This window comes from Toxorhynchites rutilus, chromosome 1 (assembly GCF_029784135.1).
Source record: "Toxorhynchites rutilus septentrionalis strain SRP chromosome 1, ASM2978413v1, whole genome shotgun sequence".
NCBI classification, from domain to species: Eukaryota; Metazoa; Arthropoda; class Insecta; order Diptera; family Culicidae; genus Toxorhynchites; species Toxorhynchites rutilus.
This window is the reverse complement of record NC_073744.1, coordinates 113,350,108-113,365,328: the sequence shown is the minus strand read 5'-3', so window position 1 is coordinate 113,365,328 and position 15,221 is coordinate 113,350,108. Positions and strand designations below refer to the sequence as shown.

At 37.1% G+C, this 15,221-nt stretch overlaps 1 protein-coding gene across 9 annotated transcripts in view; it reads left to right on the top strand.

Moving 5' to 3' along the window:
* Positions 1–15,221, top strand: part of LOC129774152 (mucin-2) — a 103,505-nt gene that overhangs the window by 71,195 nt on the left and 17,089 nt on the right. For 3 of the 9 annotated variants that reach the window (XM_055777873.1, XM_055778251.1, XM_055778193.1), the window contains 3 exons: positions 2,732–5,838; positions 5,908–6,013; positions 14,315–14,596. In XM_055777873.1, coding sequence (XP_055633848.1) covers positions 2,732–5,838; positions 5,908–6,013; positions 14,315–14,596 — 3,495 coding nt within the window. Of the gene's footprint in view, positions 1–2,731; positions 5,839–5,907; positions 6,014–14,314; positions 14,597–14,826; positions 14,888–15,221 lie in introns of all 9 variants that reach the window. The other 6 variants (XM_055778028.1, XM_055778133.1, XM_055778075.1 and 3 more) reach the window with 4 other exon arrangements.

Below are 15,221 nucleotides of genomic sequence, written 5' to 3'. Positions count from 1 at the left end.
ATTTACTTGCCACGAAAAACGTAATCTATCACAATGCATGAATTGACCAAAATAATTGAAATATTGTAAATTGTTTCATTCATTCACTAGTTTAATCAATAATTTAATTAGTGTACACAAATGACAATCACAGACAATCGTCACAATTGACCAATCAGAGCGCGAGATGATATTCTTGTGATATTGCTTGACATATTTAATTGTTGGACGATTAGTTTCATAAAATATATTATCTTGTTCATTGTATTAAATTATTATGGAGTGCTTAAATCGATTAATACTAATGACGAAATTTATGCCAACTCGACTGGCCGTTGGCAGTACCATCTCAGATAGCAGTGAAACGTTGTTGGTATAAACACATGGGTCTTTTAATAAACTTCGTAAGCTTGAAATATTCAAAAAAGAATTGATCCACATGTTGAAGAGGGCCAAACAATTTTTCTTCATTTTTTTTACAAAAAAAAAAAACTCAAAAACTATAATACCTGCAAAGTTCTGAAAAAAAAAAAATATTTTAAAAGGAATATGAGTATGGAGATTGTATGGAGATTCCTTAAAAATAATGTTTTACTCGTAACATTTTTATGTGTAAATTTCGTTTTTGACATGTTCTTGACATGTTTCTAAATAGAAGAAAATTAGCAGAACATTTATACACAAAAATGTTATTTGAAAAACTGGTTGTTCTAAAAACATTTTCCCTGTAAAAGTGCCCATCTTCCGATGTATGGGACTTGCTGGAAATTGTATGGGCTATTCATATTATTTTTTTCAGAATTTTGAAAAAAACATGTTTTCAAGAAAAATAAATTTTAATTTTCAAAATATTTTTTTCAATGGTTTTTTTTTCAAAATTTTGTTTGATATTTGTTATGAAAACATAAATAACTTCCTTCATTTCATTCTTTGGCTAAATTTTTGTTGGTTTGATAGATTTTTGTGTGAGAAAGTTTGTTTGAAAAAAAAGTTTGAAAAGTGAGTTTTGTTTCAACTTTTTTCCGGAAAATCTTAAGTTAAAAGCTATAAGATCTACAAAATGTTGGCTAAAGAATGAAATGTAGAAAATTATTTAAGTTTTCTTTCAAAAATATCTAACAAAATAAAAAAAAAATTGAAAAAAATATATTTTGAAAATTAAAATTCATTTTTGTCGAAAATATGCGTTTTTAAAATTCTTGAAAAATAGATATAAATAGCACTTACAATTTCCAACAAGTCACCCATACATTGGAAGATGGGGACTTCTACAGGGAAAAAGTTTTTCGAACAAAACCTTTTTTAGTGTCTCTGAAAAATTACTATTAATGTTTAATTCGTAAAATTTTTACAAATAAATTATTGTAATTTACATATTCTGAAAACTTTATTCTATTAAGAAACATGTCAAACACGAGCATTTACACATAAAAATGTAACGAATAAAACATTATTTTTTTCTGGAGTCTTCATTCAAAAGTGCTTTTTATACCAGGAACTATAAAAGATAGAAAATTGACGTCATCGACGAAAGTTCATATTTCAATAATATCTAATACTTTGTCGAATACATATCGATATATCGATATAGTCTTTACTTTAAACAAAATTAGGATTAGTTGTGATTTTTAAAAAGAAAACATGAAAAATTTATCGTTAGAAAAACTTTTTCCGCGTAAAAGTGCCCATCTTTCGATGTATGGACGACTTGTTGGAAATTGTAAGTGCTATTCATATATTTTTTTTGAGAATTTAAAATAATACGTTTCTGAAATTTGAACAATTTCCTACATTTCATCCTTTCACCAAAATTTTGTAGGTATCATGTAGGTATAGTTTTTGAGTTATATATATATTTTTTTTAAATCGAGAAATTTGTTTTGGTCTTTTCCAAAAAGTAATCTAATTATTTTTGGAATATTACAAGTATGCAAAGTATTCACATTAAATCCATCACATCACATCAATGACTGAGCATCAAGCGCTTGAAATTAGACAATCCTCGCGATGCGGGAGATTTTTCGTTTTTCAATTTGTGCGACAACATGTTCCCGAAAGACGTGAATGTTTTTACTCAAAAACAAAATATAAAAAAAAATTAATTATCATTCGTCAACAAAATTGAATTTCTTATAAAAGTCAGGGCAAATGCTAGAGTATGAAAAATAATTCTGGACTCCCCAGCATACCTCAAAATTAGGAAATGTCTTGCTAAATCAGGACAGAAGTGTATCCCAATTCAAAGATATTTATTGAATAAATACACCCCGATCATCCGCGAAATACATAGTATGGCTAGGCCACCGCGCATACGAAAATCGCGGATAACGCGATGAAGGATTAAAAATGAAGTGCAAACACGAAATAAAAATATTTCAAAAAACTATTAAACTATGCTTTATCAATATAAAAATCATTAAACTATCCATTTGTAAGGTCTTGTACATCAGTGGTCAGATAATGTGTAAGTCATGACCAAAATAAGAGAGCAAGTGTCGAACTTTCACTGACAAATTTCGGGAAGTTCTATAGAATTACTATGGAACTCGTTTTCGCAGATAAAACGCACCGCGAATCATCAGCTCGCCGATAATCGGGATTATACTGTATTGAATTTATAATTATAAAAATAATACATTATAAAAAGCAAAATTATATCACATCTTGCATACTTGTATGTAATTCTCGCTCAATTCACAGAAGTCATATTGCCCACAATTAGGATTGTTATTAAAAATGCTCTTCATTGCAGATACCAACGCCGGTGTGGTTACATCACAAGATAATGCTGTTTACCCTCCATATGTGTCTACATCGATGCACGATGCGAACATGCCTATACTCAGCCAGAAAAATGTTAGAAATGAGCTAGTAAATTCTTCGCCGACCCCTACAAACGTGCTGAACCACGAAATGTTAGTCGGACATCATTTGCACCTTCAAGTTGACAAAGAAATCACCAGTATCCCTCTGTCGAAGACGCCACCGTGGCGAAAAAACACTTCCTCTTCCTCTCCATTAGGTTCTAATTCAGCAACCCAGCGTCAGGTGCCGTCATCTACGAATTCAGTGCCAGTTAAAGCTTTTGTACAAAATATAAATCAAAATGAGCAGTTGGTCAAAAATAGTAGAAATTCAAGCAAATCGCCCACCCAAGTTGGATGGCCTGAAGAGTGCTCACGGATACCAAAAAGTACCGCAAAAAAGCGACCCAACTTTAAGGATGACCCAACGGGCTATTTGAATCAACAAACAGCAATTTTGCATAGTTCTATTTCTACCTTACACAGTCCGGATGGATCGTCATCCTCTCAGGAAAGTCCACAGATAAAATCGATTAGTAGCTATGACTCTGGAGAAAATGAGGAATCCTTAGAAACTACGAAGATTAAAGTGGACAAAGGAATGGTGGCCATGGATCATAACAATACAGCAGCTAGAGGAGGCGGTCAGACTGTTACAAATGTAGCAAATGGGATTGTCCAGATGCAGCAGAACTGTGATATTAGTCATATGGAAATCCAACAGCAGTTGCAATTTCAGCAACAACTGCAGCGGCAAAATCAGCTTGTTCGACAGCACAATGAGCAGCTCCAAATTCTACAGCAGCAACAATGTGTTGCCGAGGGAGAATCTAAACCAAATACTTGTTGCACTGCTGTTGCGCATGCATCACCTGTGTTATCCGGTGGCAGTGGTTTCACAACAAATCAGACTCCTGATATTACATCCACTTCGTCGAATACCCCAGATTTTACATGTCACGTGCAAGGTGGAGTTACCTCCAGCAGTACGCGTAGTCCATTGTTCACCGGTAACATCGCTGTAATACGCTCCGAATCTCCAGAAGTACATTCAAACAGGAATCTCGCGCAAAGCGCAATTGGTCCCAACTGGACCAAAAACCAAGTTGTTGCCACAAGTAGCGTTGGTTATGCCGGCAGTACATCAATACCTCGTAATACTATCACGTCTGTACAAGCAGGAAGTAAACCAACTACTGTTACCAGCACCACAGTTAATAGAATAACTAAACATATTGCTAGAGAGGTTGGAAATGAAGACGAGTCAACGGTTGTCAAGACGGAAAAAATATTCATTCAAAGTTCGGCTGGCTCTCAGAATGTTTTGAACTACGCTCAACAACAATCTCAACAGAACCATATGATAAACCATCCGCAGCAGGTTCTGATGACTTCTAGCGGACAGTTTATCCTCATGTCGAACCAAACGAATAAACATTCTGCCCAAGTTGTTGTCAACAGCAGCAATGCTGGGCCGGCGATGGCAACCAACGTGATAATGTCACCGCAATCGGTGATGGCCGGAAATAATACACAGTATATGAGTATTGCTGGTGCGGCAGGATGCACAGTTTCGAGCGGAAACCCTATCAGCACTGTAACGACCAATTCGAGTGCAAATAATAGTGGAATTATGCAAAATATCGCTCACCAACAACCGGGTATCATCCATCATTCTCAATCGAACACAAATTCCAATTTCTTGATCAACTCTCCAAATAATATGCAATCGACTGTGATATTGAATAATGGAAATGTAATCCAACCTGGTGGGCAGCAAATATTGACGGCTAATAACACACAAGTAATTCATTCAGCTAATGTGTTAGCTGCAGCGTCGCCTGGAGCGAGCATTGGTACAAAGTTGATACAAAATGGAGGAAGTACTGGTTTAATTAGTAATCAAACCGGCATCAATCAATTACTCAATTCTAACAGTGCGGGTGCTGCGATTCAAACTAACACCAATAATGTTATTCCCCAACAGGCCGGCACTACGGTTGTGCTGAACAATTTGCCTTCGAACAGTATAGTTATTCAACCTAACTATAACACCGTAACTGATGGAGGTCACATAGTGAATCAGGTTGTAAATCACGATGGCACTACCACATCCTATATTCATCAGCAGAACCAGCAGCGGCATATTTTGCTGTCTCCAGATACGAAACGAAAGGCAAAGAAACGGAAAAGTAATGGTTCAACAAATGTTCTCATTACTCCTTCAAATCTTCCACAGCAGATGCAAACCCAATTGACAGCTTCACAACAACATCAATCATCAATACAGCAGCAAACACTCCAATCAATCAACCACCAGGGTACCATGCTGCAGATTGCACCCCAGTATCCCGCGCAAAGTTTTCAGTTAAATTCTGGAATATCCGGTCTGACGATAGTACCCAACAAAAACTCTCAACAGCCACAACAACAGCAGCAGCAAATATTACTGCAGAATGGACAAATAATTACTCAGCCTTATAACATTATTAGCCAACAGGTGCTGCTTCCTGCTGGCTTGGTAATGACCCCAGACGCTACGTTGGTTCAAATTCAGAACCTGGCGACACCATGTGGAAGTATTTTGACTACGCCCCAAGGCATGGTGATACGTGCACAAAGTCCCCATCAGCAGAAGGGTTTCCTCTCGTCAAACACTGGGCAACAGTTTATCGTGAATAACAGTAGCCAGGTCAGCCCCATGGGAGCCCAAATCTACGGAGGATCGGTAAACATCGTTGTTCCCCAACAGCAGACAGGCGCTACAGCGTCCTTCGTTCAGCAAAACGCAACCATAGTTCAACAGCAACCACAGCATATTCTTCAATCCCCGATGCAGGTTACTGCTACTCTCAACACCAGCACCGACAGTTGCAGTACGGCTAGCAGCACAAACGAAAGTCCTTCGCTGCCAACAACTCCGCAGCCTTCGATACAGCATAAATCATACCTGTCCGGCGCGGCATCTCCTCCGGATACGACCACACACAGCCCCAATAGTCCTGATTGTGCGTCTAGCGAAAAAAGTGCCGGAAGTGCGGATAGTATGAATATGGTGAATTATTGAAATTGTCACATCATTTTTACGTGTTTCAATTCTGATGTTTTCAAATTACCCTTCTAGGCAATGGTGCAGTGTGTATCAAGTTCGGAACCAGACCTTGTGTCGCCAACCATCACAGAGGAGGGTCAAATGCCATCAGAAACTACGGAGTATTTTGAACAAGGAGGTAAGTGCATTTGTGTTTGAATTGTTCGTTGAATGTACTTGACTTTTTGTTTTGTTTTGTGGCATTAGATAGGAAAAACATTACAAAATCATCCACCCTTGATTTGATTTAGTTCTATGCTTCCGATATTCTGATCGTCATACCACCGTCTCGGTTGTGTTCGTAAAGGTTCTTTATTATCGATTTTCTTGAAATATTGTTCGAATTTTGTGAATGGAAAAATCTTCAAGGATTAAATGGACTGGTTTGCCTCTGTAGCGATGGCAATAATTTAACATAAAATGATTACGTAAAAATTAGACTTGAGATAACAAAAAAAAATAAATTTAACATATTGAAATGTGCCTGTCACGATAGTGTCTTATTACTAAGTGTTTCCTAATAGTTGAATATAAGAAACCATTGAAACACTGCTCATATAATTACTATTTTCTGTACACTGCACTGCGATGAACGAAGATAAGCAATTGAGTTTTTAAATTTTATAATTGCCTAATTTTTTGCATTTGAATCTTCAAGTAGAAGATGAACCAATCGGATCAGTAGTAAAATTAAAATAATATTGGATCTCAGCATTATATCTTCTTGGATTCATCATCGAATTATTCCACATACTCAGCATTTATTCATACCGATGGTGTAAGTTAATCCACCATCTTTATACGATTGATCGTGATATCGGTAAATCATGTTGCTAAGGTTACCAACATTGCAGATTGCCTTTACAAATTCATTTAATTGAAAAAAAAACACGAACCTGCTGTTCTTATCATATCCCAGAGTATTCAGGAAAAAAGTACTATCATAGACTCCCAACAAATCCAGAGCACCTTTTCCAGACATTTCACTAAATTTCTTCCAACTTTTTTGATTTTATCCGATAACAACTGAAACTACCGACGGAGACGTTTTGACTATTATCGGAAAGGGAAATACTAACGCTATAGATAGAGCAACCTGGTGATTACGTCTAGCTATGAGAACAAATGTTCATTGAAACGATTGATTGTCCTCATAAATAGACGCAAGCGTTTTCCAGATGGAAATATTATTTTTTAATCCTCAAAATCTCCTAGGCCCTCTTTTTGCCGATAATATCCTTCAACTTCATGTGCTCCCGTGGCCGAATGGTTAGCGTCAAACCTAACATGCCGGGGGTTCGGGTTCGATTCCCGTTCTGGTCGGGGAAATTTTTCTTCAAAGATATTTCCTCTGACTTGCACTGTGGTCACGCGTATTCTAGAGCTTGCCGCTCAGAATGCATTCAAGGCGTGCTATTTGGCATAGAAATCTCAACTAAGTATTAATGAAAATGACGCAAGTAATGCTACGTTGAGACGGCGGAGTTCCTCTAGGAACGTTAGTGCCATATAAGAAGAAGAAGAATCCTTCAACTGGAAGATTATTTCATTGGAAATTTGCATGGTTACGCTTGTAGGCAAACAACAAAAATGCGTTTTCCCAACACTAATGATGTTGGTGATTACGTCTCCTATGCAATCATGGGCAGTACAGGTTTTGTTCGATTTCATCACTGTGCGCAACAGGTTGGCCCAAAAACTTTTCAAGGGTTGGAAGCAGTGTTCCCACACTTACAGATCTATCTGGAAACGCACAGATTTTTTCGTTATTTTTGGATTTTTGTCAATAAGTACATATTGGTACAGCTTTTTTGCGTGGGTGAAATTTCTTACATTTGAACAAAGCTACATTAAGGTACATGATTGCTTTTACGCCGCAGTATTACTTGGTGCGGCAGCTTGAAACTTTTAATAAATGATGGTATGCATTCTTGATTCAGAAAAAAACTATGTATAAACATCATCATGCAAACGAATGACGAATGAAATGTAAATGTAATATTTATTGTAATTAAATAAATGACAGATTAAAATGTGGCAGCACTGGCTGGAAGGTTCTTTGCTCTGTTAGAAACCGAAATCCAGCTTCAGCCGTCGATGAGCATCATCGATTTCTCTACATCAACTCTCTCTTTTGGTAATAACTTAGCTGCAAACACACTCCCAGCTGTATTTGACAAAATGGAAGATAGGTCAGAAACTCATCTATCGGATTCTATAGCAAACTCAAATTGGAATGTTTTTGCAAATGAGTTATTGAGTTATTAAGAAATCGATCAACTCACTTACACTCCTTTCCTTCTATGCCCCTCATATTGGTTCGGTTTTCAATGAATTTGCTGCATCGTAGGCCTAAGAGGAGATCATGGTGTTTGAAGGAACGGGCGCCGATGATTAGGAGTGTTGCCATCTGCAATGTCTGCGAACCCAGAAGAAAGACAGGGGGAGTCCAATGTCGAGGATCAGAGGATATAGGAATTGATGGGACTTACATTTGCAGTGAGAAGATCATCCAGTTTCATTGCATTGAGTTGTTCATATGTCGTGGAAGTAACAACCGACATGTTGGTTTTAGTGTCGATCGTGTTGGTGTGTATTTTAATCGCGCACGTGGATTCATCAGATATGACAACAATTCAGCACGGAGCTGGTAGTTTTCGACAGTTCGTCAATGACGACGGAAGTATTTTTTTTCACGAAGGACGCAGGTTCTGACTAGAGATGGGCAAAACAGTTCACTTTGATGAGCGGTTCACTCACTAACCGTTCATCTAAGTGAATCAGTTCTTTTGAACCGTTCTTTCGCTCTTTCGTTCAGCGGTATTAAGAACAACATAGAATGTTAGCTGTAACCCATCATTAACAGCTATTAATTGATATCGTTGGACTGGATAGTGTACGTATGGGATTTATATTTTTGAAATTTAGTGGGGAAAGATAAGCTGCTCCATTAAAAGTCGCAAACTGTATGTGAAAATATGTTTATCGGTCGACAAAAGTTTATGTAATAATTTGATGCGGACAAAATATGTGCAATTTTTCATATTATGTTTTTGGACAACACACAGGTTCCATGTAAGATCATATTTCATAATGTTCATTCAGAGAAAAAAATCATCACCGATTTTCACTAACAATCAATCATACAAAAAATCACGATAACACGTACACGCCAAACAATGAATTGAAAGCAACGAAAAACCTTTTTTTTCTCAACATGCCCTCACTATAAAATTTTATGTTTACCTAATCCTATATCGCCCCAGCTTCCTCCAGATTTTTTTCTGATAATCAGAAAGTATATGATTGTTACGCGGAATTGAAAGAATACATGAAATTGAAAAGCTATATATGCTTTTAAAACTACGAAAATCTAATTTAATTTTTAACCCAAAATTGAGTATACATTAACAAAATAAACTCTGCGTTACATGCATTTTGCTCATAAATGACAAATCGTTTTATTTTCCTTAAGCGGACCTTACACGGTCAACTTTATTGACAATATGATGACATTTGAAAGCATAATGACAGCTGAACATGGCCGACGACGCAGAAATCCGGATTTTCTGATTTTCGAGCATCAATATCGTGACATTTCATATGGATGCATGATGTTGACGTTTTACCTCACGGACTTCCAGACTGAGTTGCCAGATATGCAAGCGCACATTTAATTTTTGTTAGTCTTTTTTGCGATTGCAATTAAAATTTATAAACTACTGAAATTGTAGGAATCATAAATGGAAGCTTTTGGTTTGGAAAACCGATAGTTTGAATAGCAAAATACGATACTTTTCACGATACAAATCAAAACTTCAAAGTAAACTGACAATGTGATGGTGAGAGAGTGGATGAAACTTAACAACGTTTTAGGAGTTTTTTAACGTTGAACTCGGTCATTCTCTGCGCTAGTGAGCGGGTTGTGTGTTTCTTCACACTCCGCTATAAAATTTAGAGAATAAGATGATCTGGGAAAATCACAGATGAAAAAACATCATGTGTTAATTCAAGCTACAGTAGAATCCCGATTATCCGCGGAATAGTCGGGCAAACTCACCGCGATTAACGAAAATCGAGGATGACCCATTAAAGGACAAAAAAATGCAAACACGAAAAGAGATGTTTCAACATAAAAACTATGTTCTATCAATACAGAAATCAATCAACTATTCATCTATAAGGTCGTGTACACCAGTGGCTAAATAATGTAAAAGCCATGACCACAACAAAAGAGCATGGGCCTACCACTCACTAACAAATTCCGGAAAGGCCTATTGATTTACTATGGAACTCGCAGTCACGAATAATCCGCAGGGTGGATCATCCGCTCGCGGATAATCGGGGTTCTACTGTCATAGTCTCATTTATGGAATAAAAACATTTGCTTGCAGATAAAATAACTTGCATATATTTTCGCAAACTATCTCTGCATCTGGCATCTCTGAAACTGAAAGGAACAGTCTGTATTTGTGAAACGAGTATTATGATGTATTTTTTAGAAGAAAAACCGAATTCTAAAGTGTAAATTATGAATGAAAATTGACGTTATATCATAATTATACATTCTAGTAGGAATATCTGAAAATTCAGGGGAAATAGGTTAAGTTAAGGTTAGGACTACGCGCTTCAACTAATTAAATAATACCAAGTAGATATTTTCATTCAAATTTTACAAATTGCCTTTTAGCCTTCTAATCTGATAGAGAATAGTTTGGATCCCAAACTCAAATGTCGCCACTAGCCATCGCGGATATTTTCGTTGTCTCGGGTTGAGGGCGATATTGACCGTGTAAGGTGGAAAAATATTGATTGAGGTTAGATCAGATGTTGAAAGCCTAGCTGTCACGATATTGAAGACACTTATTGTCAATCCGGGTGATCGTGTAAGGTGCCCATTACAAGCGTTCTCGTTTTATTTATCCATTTGATGAACGTTTGATGAACCATTTGATGAACGGTTCACTCTTTAACCGTTCATCCAAGTGAATCAGTTCTTTTGAACCGTTCTTTCGCTCTTTCGTTCAGCGGTATTAAGAACAACATAGAATGTTAGCTGGAACCCAACACCAATAGATAGCTATAATTTGATATCGTTGGATTGGATAGTGTACGTATGGGATTTATATTTTTGAAATTTAGTGGGGGAAGATAAGCTTTAAAATAAGATTTAATAATAAGATAAGATTTAAAAGTCGCAAACTGTATGTGAAAATATGTTTATCGGTCGATAAAAGTTTATAATAATTTGATGCGCGCAAAATATGTGCAATTTTTCATATTCTCTTTTTGGACAACACACAGGTTCCATGTAAGATCATATTTCATAATGTTCATTCAGGGGAAAATATCAGCAGCGATTTTCACTAACAAACAATCACGATAACACGTACACGCAATAGGCCAAACAATGAATTGAGAGCAACGAAAAAAATATTTGTCCTTACTATAAGATTTTATGTTTACCTAATCCATGAATCGCCCCAGCTTCCCCCAGATTTTTTTTTCTGATAATCAGGAAATATATGAATGTTACGCGGAATTGGAAGAATACATGAAATTGAAAATATATAGTTTTGCTTTTAAAACTACGAAAATCTAATTTAATTTTTAACCCAAAATTGAGTATACATTAACAAAATAAACCCTGCGTTAGATGCATTTTGCTTATAAATGACAATATCATTTTATTTTTATTACAAGCGTTTTCGTTATATTTATCCATTCCGTCCAGCGCAAATCAGTTCAGTGTTCAGTGTTCAGTTCAGTTCAGTTCAGTGATCAGTGTTCACTCTCACACAGTTCACTCGCAAACCGTTCTTTCGGAATCAGTTCGTTCACAAACCGTTCGCTCACAATCAGTTCGTGGGAAGAACTACCGTTCTTTGAAAAAGAACGACCCTTCGTTCACTCTTTTCGGCGAACTAGTTCTTTCGTGCCGTTCGTGAACGGTTTGCCCATCTCTAACATGTACACATTCACATAGAAGGTGGAATGAGAGAATGGAGAGGATGCAATGGAAGTAGAGATAGGGTTAGAGATGAACAATAATGGATATATAGAGGAATGGATGGAGAGAGAAGCAGAAGAGAAGATCAAGACAGAATAAGGCGGATGAAATGATCGCTGAAATGATGGATCATGTCTTGACCAGAATGATGACTGAGCACTCATAAAATACACATAGAGAGTTGTATATTTTCTCAAATTGTTAAATTGTTGTCTGTGACACAGAAATCCGTGAAAACCATGGTAGCTGATAGAATCAGGTATTTGTCGGATTTTTCTTTGATTAGAATTTTATAAGAGGCTTTGTTGATTTGGGTGTAATAGCGAGTATCATCGTCACCATAACCCCGACATCCTCAGCAAGCAGCGTGCGGAGGTCGTGTCCTACCACCGACCCAGTACTCCAGTGAAGGACACTACACCACAAACCGACACACCACGCAGAGCATGTAACTATAGGTAATAAAATCGAAAAAAATATATGTGCACTTTTGATTACACCGTACCATCCGAGCCTTGATTAGAATAATTCCCTGAAGAGCCGACCCTGAGAGCGATTGGCCTCAAGCTCGAGCTGGCCAGCATGAAAAGAAGCCTTGAGAGCCCTACCTCAAAGGTTCTCGAGGCTCAGACCAGGAACCGAGGTGTTGCGGGTGGTCCGCCTGACCCCCCGTAGTAATAAGCTTCGATTCTGGGACCGAATGAGGTATATTTCCTGGGCCAAGGTGATAAAGCACGTGTTGTAATAAGCTTAACAGTAGCCAGTAAGCAGGTGCCGATTAATGCATCTCGAATGTCGTATTAATCTACTGGATCGTGATTTTGTCATGGTTGCTAAACATAAGCTTATTCCGTTTGTTATCGCAGGATGCAAAATAAAGTTAGGGCACCTTGGTCATACTGAAGCAGTTGAATACAGAATACATTCGATTTTAAAAGGGTGTGCAAACTGCCTGAAATCAAAATTATTCGCCATCAAGGAATCAAGTCAGTTTACTATTCATGAGAACCCTCGTTATAAAAAGATCATAGATATGTTCGATTGAATAGAGACGAATGAACTCTCAGAGTTTAAAGTCTCTCTAATTCAATACCTTCCTTCCTTCGATTGAATCTCGATGCAGTTTTCGTTGCTACCATTGCTCCAGGACCCAGTGCTTCCAACCGAGTTTAATGTCGGATGGTTCCTTTCTCCCGGGAGTTAGCAGGTTCAATATTTCCTCATGATCGTGAGGGATCTCGGAACTAAAAACGAAACATTTTGAACTAAAAACGAAACATTTTGAGTATGCAGGGGAATTGTTAGTTGATGTGTGCAACAACCTAGCGATCCCGTATAAGCAGAATATATTGTGTCCGCAAACTTCCAAAATGGATGGAGCGGAATTAGTAGGATACTCAGCAGAGGGGTTTGCTCGTCACGTAAGGATATTTAAGTATCTTTTGCAAGTAGTTAAATGTACTGCTGTATTAATCCAAGAAGTAGTTATTTTTGTTTAAATCAACATCAATTTACACCAGCTCGTGTTCTTCTCAGCTAATAGCCACATTGTTTGAAAGCACCAATCCTAACATATGTGAGCATTAATTTTTCGTCTCTGTTCGAAATTCCATGAACTTGTCCAAAGTTCTTCCGAAGATTTTGTACGTTGATATTTTCATTATTTAATGAAAGTTAAATAATATGAAATTTTTTAAAACTATTTTGAATTTGTGCACAGATTATGTTATCGTTACGTAACTTAAGAGGGAGTCGGGTTTATCTTGCATTACTTATTGATACATGGGGGAGGGGAGTGAGTCCGAAAACGGAATTTTAGCGTTACGTAATTTGTGCACCACGCCTTATGTGTTACAACTCTTAATCGAACATCGGGGTCACCAACATTTGAGAAACTTTTCGATAGGGCAATGGAATATGCAGACGTAGAATAATATCGATTATCGATATCTGGGAATCTGGAATTAGTCTGAATAGACAAACGTTTTATTACACGAACGCGGTTTTTTCTCTATATAAAACAATGGCTTCTTATTGTTTGGCATTTCTGCTCTACAATGGGTTGGTCACAAAATATCTACAAATATTTAAATATCAATGGATTAAAGTAACCATAGGAGTAATTATGGCAATTAGAAAGCGTAATTCATTAGTTTTCGATCTCAACGATCACTCCCAAAATTTTTGCTTCTATGGATACTGCTAATTTGATGAGAACGTGGTAGATAATTATCTTGATTCTTCAATATGTTCAAATAAAAAAATGTTCTATCAGAAAACATCATTGGTAATAGTTTATTGGAATCAATATTAAATTAAATTGTAAATGAAATTTAAAAGTTAGTTAAGGTCGGCAACTGTTGAAAAATAATGTCACACATTTCATTGTTACACAACGTTATTCCTCATTTATTAATTTTTTTGTTCAAGGTGTTTCGCCCTATCAGCGCACTACTTTCACTCCATCGGAAGCAAAAATTAAACGCCTACAAGCACCCACTCATCAACAGACACCGTTCGTACGAAGTGCTGCGGGTGATAGCAACAGCACAGGCAATAGTGGCAACATCAGCATTAGTTTACCACAAGCTGGGGGTGGTACGCTCCACCAGAATCAGATTGCACATCACCAACAACAGTCTCGATATCACCATCAGAATCATGCACCAATGCTAAGTTCCCCAGCGCACAGCGTGCAACCAGATTCACGTGGTAAGAATACAATTTTGAGTAGCTAGAGATAAGATTTTCGTGTGCCCGTGAGGTGGATGGTTTTTCGGTATATTTTACATACTTTTGGCCTTCTTGCGTCATCATTCATCGATAGACACAATTTGTAATCACTTTTCGCAACTATTTCCTCAAAATTGCTTCGTTGTTCCCCCAACATGTATGTACGCGTAAGCTAACTCATTTTTCATTCTTGGTGCGGTTCACTAAAGGAGGTCAACCAAATCATCAACCGCAACAGGAACAGACTCAGGGTCATTTCCATCAGATGAGGTTAGCAGAAAATGAAAACAGATGAAAAAAACATTAGGGCAAACAGATGTGAGCCTATGACGGAATCATTTAGCTATGTATAGTTCATCATCATATGCACACATTTCGTGCGTGAACACACGTTATGCTTTCAGCTAGTTTCATATCTATTTGTCTTGCGTAAACATTTTTAATCACCAGAACAGGGAACAGCAATAAAAAATACGCTTAGGGAAAATGTTGCAACGCCTGTTTGTTATTGTTAATACCTGTTTACAGTTCCATATCATATATACACCAGTTTGATTTATTTTTATCTAACGACTTTGCTAAATACAATATCACGCGCAGTTTA